Source organism: Podarcis gaigeae, assembly GCF_964106915.1.
Source record: "Podarcis gaigeae genome assembly, chromosome: 18".
NCBI classification, from domain to species: domain Eukaryota; kingdom Metazoa; phylum Chordata; class Lepidosauria; order Squamata; family Lacertidae; genus Podarcis; species Podarcis gaigeae.
In genome coordinates this window covers 221,289-237,519 of record NC_139696.1, presented here as the reverse complement: position 1 = coordinate 237,519, position 16,231 = coordinate 221,289, and the positions used below count along the sequence as shown (strand labels likewise).

General features: G+C 47.5%; 2 protein-coding genes across 2 annotated transcripts in view; both read right to left on the bottom strand.

Annotated features, from left to right (window-relative positions):
• Positions 1-6,157, bottom strand: part of PDE4C (phosphodiesterase 4C) — a 59,069-nt gene extending 52,912 nt beyond the window's left edge. The window contains exons 1-2 of the mRNA XM_083720328.1: positions 5,994-6,157; positions 5,022-5,091 (exon numbers count right to left, since the gene is read on the bottom strand). Of these exons, the coding sequence (XP_083576454.1) occupies positions 5,022-5,063 (42 nt within the window). The 5' untranslated portion in view covers positions 5,064-5,091; positions 5,994-6,157. The remainder of the gene's footprint in view (positions 1-5,021; positions 5,092-5,993) is intronic.
• A 2,664-nt stretch (positions 6,158-8,821) lies between these two features.
• CIST1 (colon, intestine and stomach enriched 1) lies at positions 8,822-13,704 on the bottom strand. The gene is made up of 4 exons (XM_083720709.1): positions 13,326-13,704; positions 11,189-11,527; positions 9,153-9,310; positions 8,822-8,964 (listed from the first exon to the last, which is right to left on the bottom strand). Exons 1-4 carry the CDS (start codon positions 13,654-13,656, stop codon positions 8,917-8,919), a joined length of 876 nt encoding a protein of 291 aa, XP_083576835.1. The 5' UTR covers positions 13,657-13,704; the 3' UTR covers positions 8,822-8,916.
• Positions 13,705-16,231: the final 2,527 nt, after the last annotated feature.

Below are 16,231 nucleotides of genomic sequence, written 5' to 3'. Positions count from 1 at the left end.
CAAATATTTTATAATCCACATTTAAAAGGGAAATGGGACGGTAGTTCTTAAGTTGTGTCTTTTCAGTTTCTGATTTTGGTATCAATGTGATGAAAGCTTCCTTCCACGATTCAGGCGCCTTCTTTCCCTCCATAATTTCATTGCTGACCTCCATCAGTGGTTGAATCAAATAGTCACTTAATGTCTTATAGTACTTGGAGGTCAAGCCATCTGGCCCTGGAGACTTGCCCAGCTTCATATTCTGAATGGCATGTTCTATCTCTAATCGTGTTATTTTACTATTCAGGAGTGATCTATTTTCTTGTGATAGTTTTTTAAGTCCATTTTTCTCCAAAAATTTTGCAATCTCTTCCTCATTTTGTGGCCCTTGAGTGTATAATTTCTTAAAATATTTCTGGAAACATTTTCTAATTTCCACCGGGTTCTGAATATGTCTTCCTTCTATTTCCAAATTTGTTACTATGTTCAACTTTTGTCTCTTCTTCAACTGCCAAGCCAGCAGTTTCCCACATTTATTAGCCGATTCAAATGTTTTTTGTTTCATTAATTTAATCTTCCATTCTATTTCCTGATTTATCAGTTTGGAATATTGTGCCTGATGGAGTTTAATTTCTCTCAAGATCGGCTGTGACTTCGGGTTTACTCTTAGTTTCTTCTCTAACTCTTTGATTTTTCCCAAAATCTTATCCTTTTTCTCATTTTGTAGTCTTTTCTTTATGGCGTTCTGTTGTATCAAGAACCCTCTCATCACAGCTTTGCTTGCGTCCCAGATTGTTCTTTTTTCCACTGCAGTGTTCAAATTTATCTCAAAGTAGTCCTTTATTGTTTTTTTGGCCTTCTTAATAATCTCCTGATCTCTAAACAAGTTGTCATTCATCTTCCATCTAAAGGAGCCGGTTGGTAATAGTGTCATGTCCATTTTCAACGCGTTATGATCGGAGCAGGTCTTTGGGCAGATCTCCACTTTCCTAACCTTAGGAGCCAGACCTCTAGAAATCCATATTTGGTCAATTCTTGTCCAAGTCAGTTGGGCTTCAGAGAAAAATGTTCCTTCTTTCCCCAAGGGGTTCTTTGTCCTCCATATATCAATCCAGTCCATGTTGTCTGTCATTTCGAAAAAGGTCTTTGGTAGTCTGCCATCTTTAGTAACCTTTTGGCTTTGTGACCTATCCATGTTCGTTGAAACGATCCCATTCATATCTCCCATCATGATGATGTTATCATAGTCCAGATAGTCCAGCATAATCTCATGCAACTTCTTGTAAAATTCTGATTTCCCTTCATTTGGAGCGTAGATTCCTAATATCAAAATTTTCTCTCCTTGGTGCTGTATTTCAATTGCCAAAATTCTTCCATGTTCATCTTTAAATAGAAATTTTGGTGAAAGGCTCTCCTTTGCATATATCACCACTCCTCTCTTCTTAACTGAATCCGAAGATATAAATTCTTGGCCTAACCTTTTATTTACCAATATTTTTCTGTGGAGCCTAGTCACATGTGTTTCTTGTAGACAAGTAATGTCTAGTTGCTCCTTTTTTAATATGTGAAAGATTTTCTTCCTTTTTTCCGGGCTGTTACAGCCATTTATGTTCCAGCTTAAAAGTTGCAGAGACATCCTGGATGGATCTGTTTAATTTCCTTGGGATGGTGTTTTGTTCTGTGAGTCTTCAGGGTTCTGTGGTACAGGTACCTGTGGTGGTTCAGGCCCTGAGGGTAGTTCAAGTCCTTTATGAAGGTCCTCTCCGTAGGCAGTCAAAAACTTATCCCTATCTTCCAAAGTTCTAATTTTAATCTTCTTCCCTCTAAAAGTAAAGGATAATCCTTGGGGAAAGTCCCACCTAAAGATGATTGAGTTGCTTCTCAGCAGTTTTACTAAGTCCAAATATTCAGATCTGAGGTCCAACAGCTGTTTAGGAATGTCCTTAAAAATCTCAATTCTTTTGTCCGAAATGTTCAGGGATCTTCCGTAGTGCAGGCCCAAAATCTTGTCCCTTTCCTCCTTTGATCTCAACGTAATCAAACAGTCTCTGGGCTTCTCTCTCTTTATGAGTCTTCCAAGTCTGAAGGCTGACACAATTTTAAAGTCTTCCTCCTCTAGACCCCAGAACTTGGAGAATTCTTTGGTCAAAAACTCAGCTAGATTGCCTTCTTCCACTTCTGGTATCGATCTTATCCTTAAGTTAGTCTCCCTATTCCGAAGTTCCAACATAGAGAGATAGGTCTGGTGTTCCCCAACCTGCTTGCTGAGCGGCCTTACTTCTTTTTCCAACTCTCCCACTCTTTGGCTGGTCTCTTCGGCCAGTTTCTGATTTTCACCTGCAGCCTCCTTCAGTTGTCCGATTGCTTGTGCATTCTGTGCAACTTGCCCAGATAATTTGTTTAAAGTTTCTGTATTAAGGTCAATTTTCGCAGTTTGTTGGTCAACTTTCCTGTCCAAAGACTCCAATTTCTCAAGAATTCTCTCTAATACAGAACCAGATCCTCCTGAGGCCATCTCTTCCAGTTGTAATTCCTCAGTTTCTCCCTCCCCTGCCTGTGACAGGGAGGTAGCTTTTTCCTCCGAGGGCAGAGTAGGCACAGATGATCTGCGTGTTTGTGAGGCTGCAGTTAAGGTTGTCAGAGTTGTTTGTCTAGTTCTTAATCCCTTTCTTTTTGCGCCACTCATTCCAAAGTTATCTAGCAGTCAAGGTCAAGCTGAGTTGTTCCCATGAGAAAGCTACGGCCCAGGTGGTAGCAGTCAGACAGAGGGCCGGGAAATAGAAAGTAAAACAATGTTTTTGTTATAAATCCTCAATCCTCTAGGGGGAGCATAAAATGTCCTAAGAAGAAGAGTCCATTCCAATCATACAAAATCTGAACCAATACTTAGGGATCTTCACAAAAGTAGTTTTAGCAGAGTTGGTTTTAAGTTTGCCACAATATTTCAAGTTGTGCTTACTGGAGTTCCATAGTGCAAGAACGTAACCATTCTGAACTCCCTCAGACTGTCTCAAGGTTTAAACACAATGTATCCAAATTTGCAGTCTGACAGTTCTACTGCTCAGGCAGTTCTGACACCTGGGCTTCTTTAGTAAAGTTGTAATTCACAAAGAAGAGGATATATAAGTCCTGATAAAAGTCCAAAAATCAGTTGCTTACAGTCTTTAAGGGGATTGAAAGTAATTTCTGCGGGTGCTCAATCTGAGCTGTCAAAAGTTCTCTCTGTGCCTCCACTCCTCCTGCTCTTTGCTTTAAAAGTCAATGGCTGCGGAAGACGGACTTCCTTTTCCTCGTCACTCCGCTTTCAGCTTGTTTTCAGTATTTTTAGTCCCAAAATTTAGTAAAGTCCTCAGTTACTCACGGGTTGTTGCGTTTTAAAATCTTGTGTTGCAGGAAGAAAGGTCGGCGCTCACCGGCAACAGCAGCGCGGCTTCGCTCCGCTGAATGCGCATAGACCCACAGCGCCGCTGCCCCCTCTGCGATCCGGAGCCCCTTACGGGGTTCCCTCAACGTTTCGGGGGTTGCTCCTGGCGCCCGCCGGGTCCCGAGACCGCAGGCTTCCGCTGCCTGCGGTTTTCCAAAATGGGTCTCCGCTTCGCCGTAGCGGACGACCCTTTTCCAGCGGAGCTTCCCTCTCCCGGTTAGGAAAGGGCAGCCATTACCGTTCGCGCCGCCTCCGGAAGTCCTATTCCTCTGCAGTTTGGATGGAAAGGGGAAAAGCTTCCCCCATGTCTCCCTGCTCCCAAATCCTGCCTGAAGGGGAAAAGGGGAGCCGGAGAGCTGGACTCAGAAATTCAGAATTTGTCATCACAAAGGGAGGGCCAGGCTCTCCAGGTAAATCCATTAATAGCCAGGTAAACCCAGCCACAGGTAACCTGGCAGACAGGATTTCTGCTGTAGACCTGCCTCCCTCTGGGATGTATGGATGATGTTTTTGGGGGGAGTCATGGGCTACAGCAGACATGTCCAAAGTCCATTTCAGGGGCCTAATCTGGCCTGTCAGTCGATTAAATGCGGCCCCCGTGGCAGTATGTGTCCTGGGGTAAAATCCCCCCAAAAAGAAAGCTCAGCATTGCAAAAAAAAAAGCCTCAACAACTTCAATGCTAAAAAAAGCTCAACAGCCTAACAGCCCTGGGGTTAAATCCTAAAGAAAGCTCAACAACTGTGGGGTAGAATTGTAAAAAGAGCTCAACAACTTCAATCCTAAAAAAAGCTTTGCTTGGCCCTGACGCATGTTCACTCCGTCAAATCTGGCCCTCTTTGGAAAAAGTTTGTGCACCCCTGGGCTAAAGGGGGGCAATTTCAGGAGCCTATATAAGAGCTTGCACCCCATTGTTCTGGGTTCCTCCTCCCTCGTGTGTGTGGGGAGTGAGGACCCTGTTGCAACAGTTAATAAAGATCAGGCTTGCAAACTGCTTGGCTCCTCAATATTCTCTGCTTGGCCTCTGTTCTTCTCTCCTACCGATAGAGAACCTACATAAGGGCTCTAGATGGGCTCTTGGGTCCCCCATAAGGGAAGAAGGACAGATTTTATTGACAAGACCCTCTTGCAAAGAAGAGGGGAGAGCATGGAAGGTGCTTTGGGATTTGAGCAAGATTGGAAGGGGTCCAAAACTTTGGATGTGGACTTCTTAAGCTAAGGTTACCAGGCGCCCCCGTTTCCCGGGGACAGTCCCCGGATTTACAAATCAGTCCCCTGACAAAATCCATCTCTTTAGTAGGAAGTTCAAAAGTGTCGCCGGAATTATTGGAAATAAATATGGTAACCTGATATTAACTGCAACCTCACCCCAAATATTGGCTGCCGCCCTCCTGGCTGGGCACTCACCAACCTGCACCCACAGACACATTATTATTATTATTATTATTATTATTATTATTATTATTATTATTATTATTATTATTTTATACCCTGCCCATCTGGTTGGGTTTCCCCAGCCACTCTGGGCGGCTTCCAACAAAACACGAAAATACAATAACCTCTTCAACATTCAAAGCTTCCCTAAACAGGGATCCTCCCCCGCGCATTATTTTTCCTTACCTCCATACTCAGAAAGGACACCGTCGTCCGGCTTCGGCGCATGGTGGCAAAACCTTGGAGTGAGCCGGTTCTGGCAAAGAGGGGGAAAGAAAATGAGAAAATCTATCTTCAGGGTTGATCCAGAAAGCTCAGAACTTAAGTTTTCAATCAGAGCTGGGTCCAAAGCACTGACCGCCGAACTTTGTTTTCAATAATAATGCCTGTATCGACTATCTGTCTAGAATGAAAATTTCCTGATTGTGGCCAAGTTGTTCTGACACTCGAGATCATTTAGGCGCTGACAATTAGACTGTTTGCTTTACTAAAACCCAAAGTGAGCAGATGTCATGCTGATAAACCACAAGAGTGAAGTTTTTGATGGGCCATTTTAGACCAGGCGCTCTTGTGACCTTGCAGCACTAGGGATATTAGACCGGGGGGATTTGAGTTTAGGCAAAGCCAAGAGTTAAATGTCCTACGCCGGATCTGTAATTCTACAGAGGGAAGATTAGCCTCTAGGCACAATAATGCGTTTGGGACCCAGGGCGGGACAGAGAAAATTGGCCTTAAGAATATTATTATTATTATTATTACCCTCCCCATCTGGATATAAATTTGACTGGACAGCTTCCATAGCTCCAAGATGAGCCTGTTGAAATCTGAGCCCCATTTAATAACTGTGCTAGAGGTTTAGCTTGGAACACTTTCAGGACTGATGGAATACCATGTTTGCCACCTTTTTTTTTTTAACAGATGACAAATGAACCTTTAATTGTCATTATCACCAGCATAGCCTTCAATGAATACAAAGTAAAGCATTAATATGTACAGAGGGATAAGATGCCCCAAACTTCTTGCTGGGTGTCCCCACCCTGAACTTTTTAGGCTGGTTACAGAGCTTGTTTGCCACCTTTTGTGTGCTTTAAATATCTGATGCCCAGAGCCGAAACCCCCCCCCCTCTCTTAACAGATTTGGGCATTTCTCGGACTTACAGTTTGGAGGCCGCTCTCACTTCTTTTGCTTCTCGGACTCCTCACCTTGCGGGAAACTTCAACACAAAGGCTCTCCCTCCTTCGCTCGGTGGAGAGGATTGAAAAGGAAGCAAAATAATCCAAGCAGAGGCTGGCTCCCTTTTTCTGAAATGGGGAGGAGCACCCATGGCATGCAGGCACCTTGGAGCACCCTTCCCCACCCCCTGCCCCCACCCCACTCCTCCCCAGGGAGTCCTGGCAAGGGTCCCAGAAGCGGCGGAAGGCCATGACTGGTTCAACTGGAAGAACCAAAATGGGGAGGACTCCGGGGTTTGTGCCACCCCCATCCTCATCGTCAACATCACACTATGATAGGATTGTAGATTTGGGTGGGACCTCCAAGGGGCATCTAGTCCAACCCCCTCTTTCTGCCCCACGTGAGGCTGTGACCCACAACCCAGAGATCAAGAGCCTCGTGCTCTACCCACTGAGCCATCCAGCCACTGCTCTTGGCCCCCCCCTAAGCCTTTCCCAGCAAAAAGGGAGCCCATCGCCCAAGGTCTCTGGCCTCACCCCCACGCCCTGCCAATTGCGTTCCAAGACCATTTAAAAAAAATAAAAGAAATAAATGATTAATTTGGTGCGTTGGGAAATTAACCCAGAGCCTTGTGACTCCGGTTACAAATTTGCCAAGTCTTGGCGGGCAGAGGGGGCAGGCTTCCCTGGGTTTAACACCCCACGAGGGATCCAACATGTTATTTCTTATTCCTTCTGAATTCTTAGAGGCCAGGTTTATCGCCGTGGCACTCTGCGCATGCTCCTAGGCGACAGAGGGGCTCCACTGGTTGTTTTAATACTGTAAGCCACCCTGTGACCCTCAAGCGAAGGGTGAGGCATTGATTTAATAAGCAATAATAATGCTAATAATTGCAGCTAGCAGCCATCGATAGCCCTCCCTGAATTTGCCCAAAGCCATCCCTGCCTCCTGCGGCCGGGAGTTCCGCAGTTTGTGTTATTTTTGTTTTGATTTTCTTTATTCGGTATTTTATGTGCATTACCCCGAGACATTTTGGGTATTGGGCGGTATAGAAATGAAAGAAAAAAGAAAGAAAGAAAGAAAGAAAGAAAGAAAGAAAGAAAGAAAGAAAGAAAGAAAGAAAGCTTTCCTTTTGTCTGCTAACCCTCTGAGCAGATTCTCTGTTGATGGGCAACCCTCTCCAGTTTTGAAAGCAGCCTCCCTGCTGCCAAAACCAGCTGGGCAAAACCAGTCTCCTCTTCGCAGGAACACCCAAAACACACCCTTTGGCCTGGTGCCATTTATCTTGTCCAGGTTTATTTATTTTTTGTTCCGCAGGGTTTAGAAGGTGCCAGGAAACTCAGATTTCTGCCTCTGCGAGGCTGGTGGAAAGACACTGTCAGACACAGGCTGGGGAAACCCAGACAGATGGGTGGGATAAAAATAATAAAATTATTGTTATTAGTGCTTTTTATCTAAAAAAAATGTTTAGGAGTGCTCTCATTTTAACTCAAGAAAATCACCATTTTATAGTTCAAATTGGGGGAAATAAATACAGTAAATGCACAAAAGTACAAAGATTCACAAAATTTTTAGGGCTATGCATGCATACCCCTGCATCTCCCCCCCCCGAAAGAAGCACTGATTATTATTATTATTATTATTATTATTATTATTATTATTATTACTATTATGCCAGTTGAGCTCCTCCTGCCAAGGAGACCTGCAGGCCGAGCAATTAGGGTGACTAATTAACTCTCAGGCCTCGTTACTTATTAGCCCAACTCTGCGGAGGTGTGCAGAGGAGGGGGAGTAGGGCTGGATTTATACTCATTAAAAAAATCACAGGAAAACATGGCTCAAGCTCTAGCTTAGGGCCCCACTCTCTTGGGGGCCCCAAAAAAATTAAAGGGGAAAAACCAGGATGTACATTTCCAGAATATAAGATAGAAAACCAATAAAACAAAACCTACATCCAGCAACCGTGTTTGATGTAAGTAATGGGCCCCGTTGGCTTGCCTGCTCCCTAAAATATCCCTGGTTTGCTCCTTTCTATATATAGGGTGCCTGCATTCTGCATGTGCAAATAGCTTTAGATGCCTATTAGGTCCATAAACGACCCTATAGCATATATTCAACCCAAAAAACAGCAACAATTTGTTGTTGACAAAGGACAGCTGGACATATAAAGGGCCCCATTACCTTCAGGAGCTGAGGGCCTCATCAAACCTAAATCCGGCCCTGACTGTGCCCAGTTCTGGGCACCGCAATTTAAGAAGGATATCGCGCAGATTTATACTCATTTAAAAAGTTACAGGAAAACACAGATTATGGCTCAACAGCGCCATCTGGTGTCAAATGTCTATAACACAGTCATAACGATATAATTGAATGTAGCCAAGTCCCAAGATTATCCAGTCTGGAAGCCAAGCCTGATGAGGAACCGTTGAAGGAGCTGGGTATGTTTAGCCTGGGGAAGAGGAGAGCTAGGAGAGCCATCTTCAAATTTCTCAAGGGCTGTCACATGGAAGAGGGAACATGCTTGTTTTCTCCTCCTCTGGAGGGCAGGACTCGAACCCGTGGCTTCAAGTTGTATGAGAGGAGATTCCAACTCAACACCATGGGATGGAAAGTGGCGGACTCTCCTTCCTTGAGGGTTTTGAAGCAGAGGTCGGATGGCCATCTGTCAGGGATGCTTGAGCTGAGATTCCTGCATTGTAGGGGGTCAGACTGAATGACCGCTGGGGTGTCCCTTCTACGATTCTATGGCTATATGATTCTGTGCTCTGAACACATACAGATTAACCGGCATCCAAGAAAGTCACGGGGACGATTTTGGAAACTTTTATTGATATTATTATTATTGCACACGCTAAGTGACAGCAGGATGAGGCCCTTCTTTGGGCAGGCCCTCGAAGGGGAGCCAGGCTACTTGGGAGGGAAATGGGCAAACGGAGAACCTTCTGTGACTTTGCCCTGCAGGGAAGAAAGAGAGAAAACAGAGAGGGGAATGAAAGCTGCAATGAGATGCTGTTGAGATGCCAAAGGTTTTCAACCTTTCCAGCCCAGGAGGGAAGCGTAGTTTTAACTGCGGCTCCAGAACTGGGGGGGGGGGACCTTCCCTCCCCACACAGCCGCCCCCCAAATCCCAGGCGTCTACCCACCATGGGGACCTCATCCAGCTTCTGGAAGGCCGGCTCCCTCCCCTTGTAACATTTCACCAGGACCACGACAGCGCCAATGAGCAGGATGATCACGAAGATGCAGATGATGGCCACCAGGCCGGGCTTCTGGGAAATGGGCGCGTCCTCGCCAGGTTCAGCTGTCGGGGAGACACACACGGCTTTGAAGCTCAAGAGAGTTTGCCCTGGAAACAAGCTTCTCGCAGCCCGAGGGCCACATCTTAACCTCAGAGTCGTGGGTTTGAGCCCTACATTGGGCAAAAGATTCCTGCATTGCAACGGGTTGGACTGGATGACCCTTGAGGTCCCTCCAATTCAGAAATCATCAGTAGGAAAATCCAACAGGAGAGGAGAATTGTGAGGCAACAGTGCCACCTGGTGGTCACCCGTGTTGAAGCAATATTCTTCAACATCAACCTCGTTGGACTGGTCATATTTTGCGGGTGCCTGATGATTGTCTTCCAAAGCAGCTACTCTATTAGAACTTAAAAATGGAATGAGTAATGTTGGTGGTCAGCAAAAGAGGCTCAAAGGCTGCCTCTAGGCGAAATTTTAAAAATGTAGTATAAACACTGACAACTGGGAAAGACTGGCCTGCGAGCGCTCCAGTTGGAGAACAGCCTTGACCAAAGGTGTCCTGGGCTTTGAAGACACTCGAACTCAGGACTAGAGGGAGAAACGTGCCAAGAGGAAGGCAGGCTTGGCAAACCCTCACCGGGATCAACTCCCGCCCGGAAACCCCAGTGTGGAAGGACATGGGGATCCAGAACTGGCCTCCAGTGTCACTTACAGACTCACTGTTAAAACCGTGTTTATGGAAGACAATCTTACTCGGCTACGAGGGATCACCAAGGAAGACCTGCAATCAGTTCCTGTCCCCCGCCTTGCTTCCTGCTCCTTTTCCTGTGCTCTTCCCAGCAATATAGAGCAGGCAGGAATTCAGCCGGTGCAGCCCTGTCATCACTTCACCTCTGTGCTGGAAAAAAAGTTGTACCTTGTCGAATTTCTGCACCCATCACATAATCTGCAGTGACCGGTGGCTCAGATTCACTCAGGTCCTGCTTGTGGGGCTTCTTTTGGGGGGGGGTCATTGTGAGGAGTCACTGGACTAGATGGGACCCTCTTGGGCCTGATCCAGCTGCAGTCAGACTCTTTGAATCTTCTCACCCTGTGTCTGTTCCAGGTTTTATTTTGTATTTAGAGAAGGAGTTTTGTTTTTTCTCCAAATACACTGTGCGTCTCTAAACACACACACCTTTTTTAGGTGCCTTTAATACTCTGCTTGGAAGGCAGGATAAAAGGTGGCCACCGAGACCACATAACACTGGTCCTGAAAGACCTACATTGGCTCCCAGGACATTTCCGGGCACAATTCAAAGTGTTGGTGCTAACCTTGAAAGCCCTAAACGGCCTCACTCCTGTATCACTGAAGGAGCATCTCCACCCCGGACACCGGGGTCCCTCTCCCGAGGGCCTTCTGGTGGTTCCCTCATTGCAAGAAGCCAAATTACAGGGAACCAGGCAGGGGGCCTTCTCGGTGGTGGCGCCCGCCCTGTGGAACGCCCTCCCACCAGATGTCAAGGAAATAAACAACTGTGTGACTTTTAGAAGACTTCGGGGAAGTTTCTAATGTTTGAAGTTTTATTATGCTTTTAATATTCTGTTGGGAGCCACCCAAAGTGGCTGGGGAAACCCAGCCAGATGGGTGGGGTATAACTATATTATTATTATTATTATTATTATTATTATTATTATTATTATTATTATTGCAAACCATCGTGAATGCTCCTCATTCAAAAACCCCTTCTGTGGAAGATACAGGAGCTGTCTACAGGAAGATCATAACAGAATCGGAGAACTGTAGAAGGGACCCTGAGGGTCCTCCAGTCCAACCCCTTGCAATCCGATCCCCTACAAACATGATTATTAGCCCCCAATCCCGGACAGGCAAAATATCGCTGCTCGAGATGGCACAGGATGCTGCCCGGATCCAGAGGGCATCCTCACCTGCCTCTCACCTGTGGTGGAGTTGTGGCTGGTGGATCCGGCCTCTCGGCTGGTGAGCAGTGGCTCCCTGGAGCTGGCCAGGGGGGTTGTGAGTGGGGTGGCTGTTGTTGCATTGTCCCCCTCCCTGGTGGTGCTGTTGGTGGGCCTGGGAGGAGGCGAGGAGCCCAGGTGAGTTGTGCGGTTGGCAGAGGCGGTCTCTTCTGTGGGTGCTTCTGATGCCGTGGGGCTGATCTCGCTGTGGGGTGTAGTGATTTCCACCGCCTCAGAAGTGGGTGTCCTTGGTCGTTCGGAGACGGCCGGGGGGCTCGTGGCTGAAGAGCTGTGGGTGGTCTGTGTGGTGGCGGAGACAACTGCAACGGGAGGGGAGGGGAAGTCAGAAAGGAGTAAACCTCCACGGCTCAAGGAATCATCATCATCATCGCTTTTAATTTGTATACCGTCTTTCCATCTTACTATACCTAAGGCAGTTTGCAAGCTGAAGAAAAAAGGATGGACGTCTTATAACCATCAAATGCAATACAAAAATGTGAGAATAAAACCTAACTTTAAAATAAGCAACCTGCATCAAATAGAGTAACATTCAGCAGTCATTGGAATAGTATAGAATAATAACATCAGCATATAAAAATTAAACAGAAATCCACGCTTCACAATTACAATGAATAATTTCTAAACTACAATCAATAAAACCACGGCAAGCCACAGCGCATAAAATAATATGATAATATGATACAAATTGAGAAGCAGAGACTGGAGGGTGAATCGTCGAAGTGTACCGTTGGGAGCCCAAAGGGTCATCCAGCAGAGCCCCCTGAAGTGCTAAAGGTGGCCCGATAGAACCTCCATGGCCCAAGCTAGTCTACCTCTGGTTTTCTGAAGGCTCAGCGGTAGAGCATCTCACCTAGAAGACAAAAGGTCCCATTGTTCAATCCCCAGGGGGATCTCCGTGTAGGCTGGGGGAAGACTCCTGCCTGGGACTCCTGGGCCTCTGTCAGTCTGTGCAGACAGTATGGGACTAGGTGGACCAATGGCCAGACAGCTTTCCTACGCTATTCAAGGCAGAGCAGTTGGCCTTGAATGCAAAAGGTCTGAGGTACATTGCCTTAAGCCTTTTTCATTCAGAATCATGAGGACTAGAATCTTGCTTGATTTTTTCAAAGAAGAGATACAGCTGGACACTCCAACCCAGCCTAAATCTGGCCCTGGGTAGAGTGCCTCCCAAACTGGGGGTTCTCTTATGTTAGAGAGGCAGGCAGCATGGCAGTGATACGCCTTGAGTACAGTAAGACAGAAAGAAAGGGAAATGAAAACACTGTTCCTGGCACAGTGCCGGTGTGGCTCTGACGCCCATGAAGGTGGAATGGGTGCAAATATTGGCCGAGGCTCTCGAGGGCCGCCTGCTACAACCAACCTCGCCTTTCCCTACCAGCCAAGCAGAGGGCTGTTCCTCCACCTGCGCGGCACAAATAATCGACACACCTGGCAGAATCAGATTGTGGCGCTGCCCCACCTTCGTGGGCACAGTCTGTTTGGTTACTTCCTCACATCCTGCTTCTCTGCCAGAGGGACGGGGCAAAGACGGGCGGCGAGGCCGGGAGTTGTGTTTCAGACCGCAACAGGGCTGGGCAGCTGTTCTCCGTTGTGGGTCCCCAAATGTCACAAACCAGTTGGACGCAGAGGAAAGGGGTGGGGCAACCAGCTGGGGAACCCCCAAGGGCAGTGCTGGATTTATGTAAATTGTCGCTGTTTGTTTGTGTTGAATATATGCTAGATGGTCACTGATGGACCTAATAGGTATCTCAAGCCATTTGCGCATGTTGCCCTACAACCAGTCCATGCAGAATGTCGGCACCCTATATATAGAAAGGAGCAAAGCAGGGATATTTGAGGGAGCAGGCGAGGCCCATGACTTACATCTGTGGAGCCTGCACAACACAAAACACGGTTGCTGGATGTAGGTTTTGTTTCATTTGTTTCTTATCTTATATTTCGGAAATGGACATCCAGTTTTGTTCCCCTTTAAAAAACGTTGGGGGTCCCAAGAGAGTGGGGCCCTAAGCTGGAGCTTGTTGAGCTTAGACGTGAATCTGGCACTGCCCATGCTGCCCCAGGTCCCAGTCCTTCTGCAGCCCCCCACCAGCCCCCTACCTTGATCTGAGACCACCAGTAGCAGAAGGACCCACACGGCCATGGCAGCCGAACCCGGTTCTCCTGGAGGGGGAAGGTAGGGACAGCAGCTGCTTGAAGGAGTCTCCTCCCGCCTGCGAACAGGACCCAGGCACCTGTCTTGCCACCTCTCCAAGGAGGCGGGCACCTGGGCAGTGGCCAAATCCCCGCTTGTGATGCTTGGCACCTGGAAAGAAGGAAGGAGCGTGGCCTGACAGCTCCCCCTTCTGGACAGGTGAGGGAAAGCAAGCTCAGAACTCACTCCCCCCCCCCCTCTGGGCCTCACCCAGAATAAAAATTGGCTCACAGCCATGCTGAAATTTTAAATATAATGTATTGGCCCAAATATAAGCCACGTCCGAATATAAGCCGCACCTTTAAAATTCGGGGGGGGGGGGGGAGGAAAAAAGGCAATACTTGAATATGTGTGTGTGTGTGTGTGTGTGTGTGTGTGTCATTGAATCTTCCTGCCCCTCTTGCTCTCCTGCCCCACCCTTGGAGAACTGCTACAATACGCCTTCACCTACCTGGCTTGTGAAGAATCATCACAGAATTGTAGAATTGGAAGGGGCCCGAGGGTCATCTAGTCCAACCCCAGGAATCTTTCGCCCAAGTGGGGCTCCGACCTCAAGCAAAGTCAGAAGCTACGGACCAGCGATGATGTTACGGTGGAAAGGCGCCAGGTGGCGCCATCCCTACGGCAGCCATTTCCCTTCCAACGAAAACAACTTTTTAACTCCTGGTTTGCTGCTTTTCTTCCCGTTGCTGCCTTTGAAAGGTGCCTGTGCTGCTTTTCGTTCGCGGGCTCACGAAGGCCACATGAAAGCATTTTCATCTGCAGGCAGACGAGGCCTGCCACACTCCTGAAACCCTGGAGAGCATCTCTCAGCCGGCGTAGACACAGAACTGGGCAGAATGGACCAGCAGTCTGACATTGTGCTCTGGAAATTGGACATTTAACTCAGCTGCCTTTGGCATCTGCCTGTCTTGGGAGACAATGGAGTTCGCCTCCAGAGGGGAAGTCAAACCAGGAACTCAGTGTGTCTGCTTCCTATTCTGTTTTTGCTGCATTAGCAGCACTGAAGCGACCTCCCCGGGGTACAGGCCTGGGCAGTGGGTCTGGGGGTCCTGGGCTGCCCAGACGGCGAGACCCCCTTCGCTGCCCCACTGATAGGTCCAGAGGAAGTCAGAGCAAGACGTTTGGCACCATCTTGGCGGCAGGAGTTGCCGGAAGGAGGCCTGCAAAGAACCACTTGCTCCCGAGCCTTTTCTTCTCCCAAATATATCCCCCAAGGCAGAGGAGGTTTGGGGTCAGAGCCTTCCAGGCAGAGGGCCTTCTTGGTGGTGGCACCCTCTCCCATCAGATGTCAAGGAAATAAGCAACTAACCCGACCTTTAGAAGACATCTGAAGGCAGCCCTGTTTAAGTTTTTCATGCTTGAAGTTTTATTCTGTTTCTAGTGTTCTGTTGGGAGCCGCCCCGAGTGGCTGGGTATAAATAATAAAATAATAATTATGATTCCTTCTCTTAGATGAGTTCCCGTCCAAGGTGGACGAGCCCCACCTGCCCCTCACTTTCCTTTCCAGCATGGGCAGAAACCTCCTTCTTGCCCGTTGGATCCCCACTTGGTCTCTTCTTCGCCTGCAGGGGAAGCCCCTAAGTCCTTGGGGGTCTCAGCCCCATCGTCTCCCCTCACCTGGTTCAGCTGGCCAGTCAAAGCCATTCCTCCAGGATTGGGGCACATCCTGGCAGCTTCATGGAGCCACAGGTGGGAGCTGAGTGGAGGGGGAGGGACCAAAGGTGGGCAAACTGCCCCAGAAGGAGAACGTGCCCCCCAACAGAGGTGCACCCCATCTGCTCAGTGGCATAGAGCCTGTGCTTTGCCTGTGGATGTCCCAGCTGCAACCCCCTGGCATCTCCAGGTACCCCGAACCCCCAAAGTGTTGTGAGAATTATAAGGTCTAAGCTATAAATGTTCTTATAACAAAAGCGACAGCGGATCTAGATGCCCGAAATGGAACCATCTCGCTAGAATCCCCCTTGCCGTGTCCCTCGGTTTTTGTTGATTTAGCTCTTCGCTTCTGAAGAGTCTGCCCTGGTATTTGTATTTATTTATGTAAGAGGCTCTGGGCCTTTTTCCTAGAAAAAGGGGGGGAAATTGCTCCCAAGTAGGGAGCAATGCTAAGAGGCTAGTGTATTGTTTAAACAGTGTGTGTGTGTGTGTGTTGACAAAAATATATATACAATGGTACCTCGGTTTTCAAATGTAATCCGTTCCGGAAGACTGTTTGAGTTCTGAAATGTTCGAAAACTGAAAACTCAATACAGAAGCCATGTGGCTTGTTCGACTTCCGACAAGAGTTCGAAAACTGAAGCATTTACTTCCAGGTTTACAGCGTTCGAAAACTGATATGCTTGTCAACGGAGATGTTTGAAAACCGAGGTACCACTGTGTGTGTATGTATATTTATATATATATAAAATCCTCTGTATACTTATTTGAGAGTGACCTCCTTAAATCCAATGGGGTTGATAAGGTCAAGGATTCTCTTTTTTGGCAACCACGGGGCAAACAGAAACCAGGGTTGTCTTTATTCTGTGTTATACTGCCTCCCTCCCTCAACATCAGCTCTGGCTCTCTTGCTGCCGGAATGTGGCCCCTGATGTATTATCCCAAAGTGGCCTTCGACCAAAAAATAAAATTTCTCCCACCCTTGAGGACTAGAAATCCCATCCCCTCTCCTTCTTAGGATAATAAAATAGATTGTGCATCCTAGAATCAGAGAATCAGAGCTGGAGGGGACCCCAAGGGACATGTACCCAACCCCACTTGTCTTGTGGTGATGCTACCAGGGTTTCAACCTAATGGGCATGGCTGCCTTTGGTGG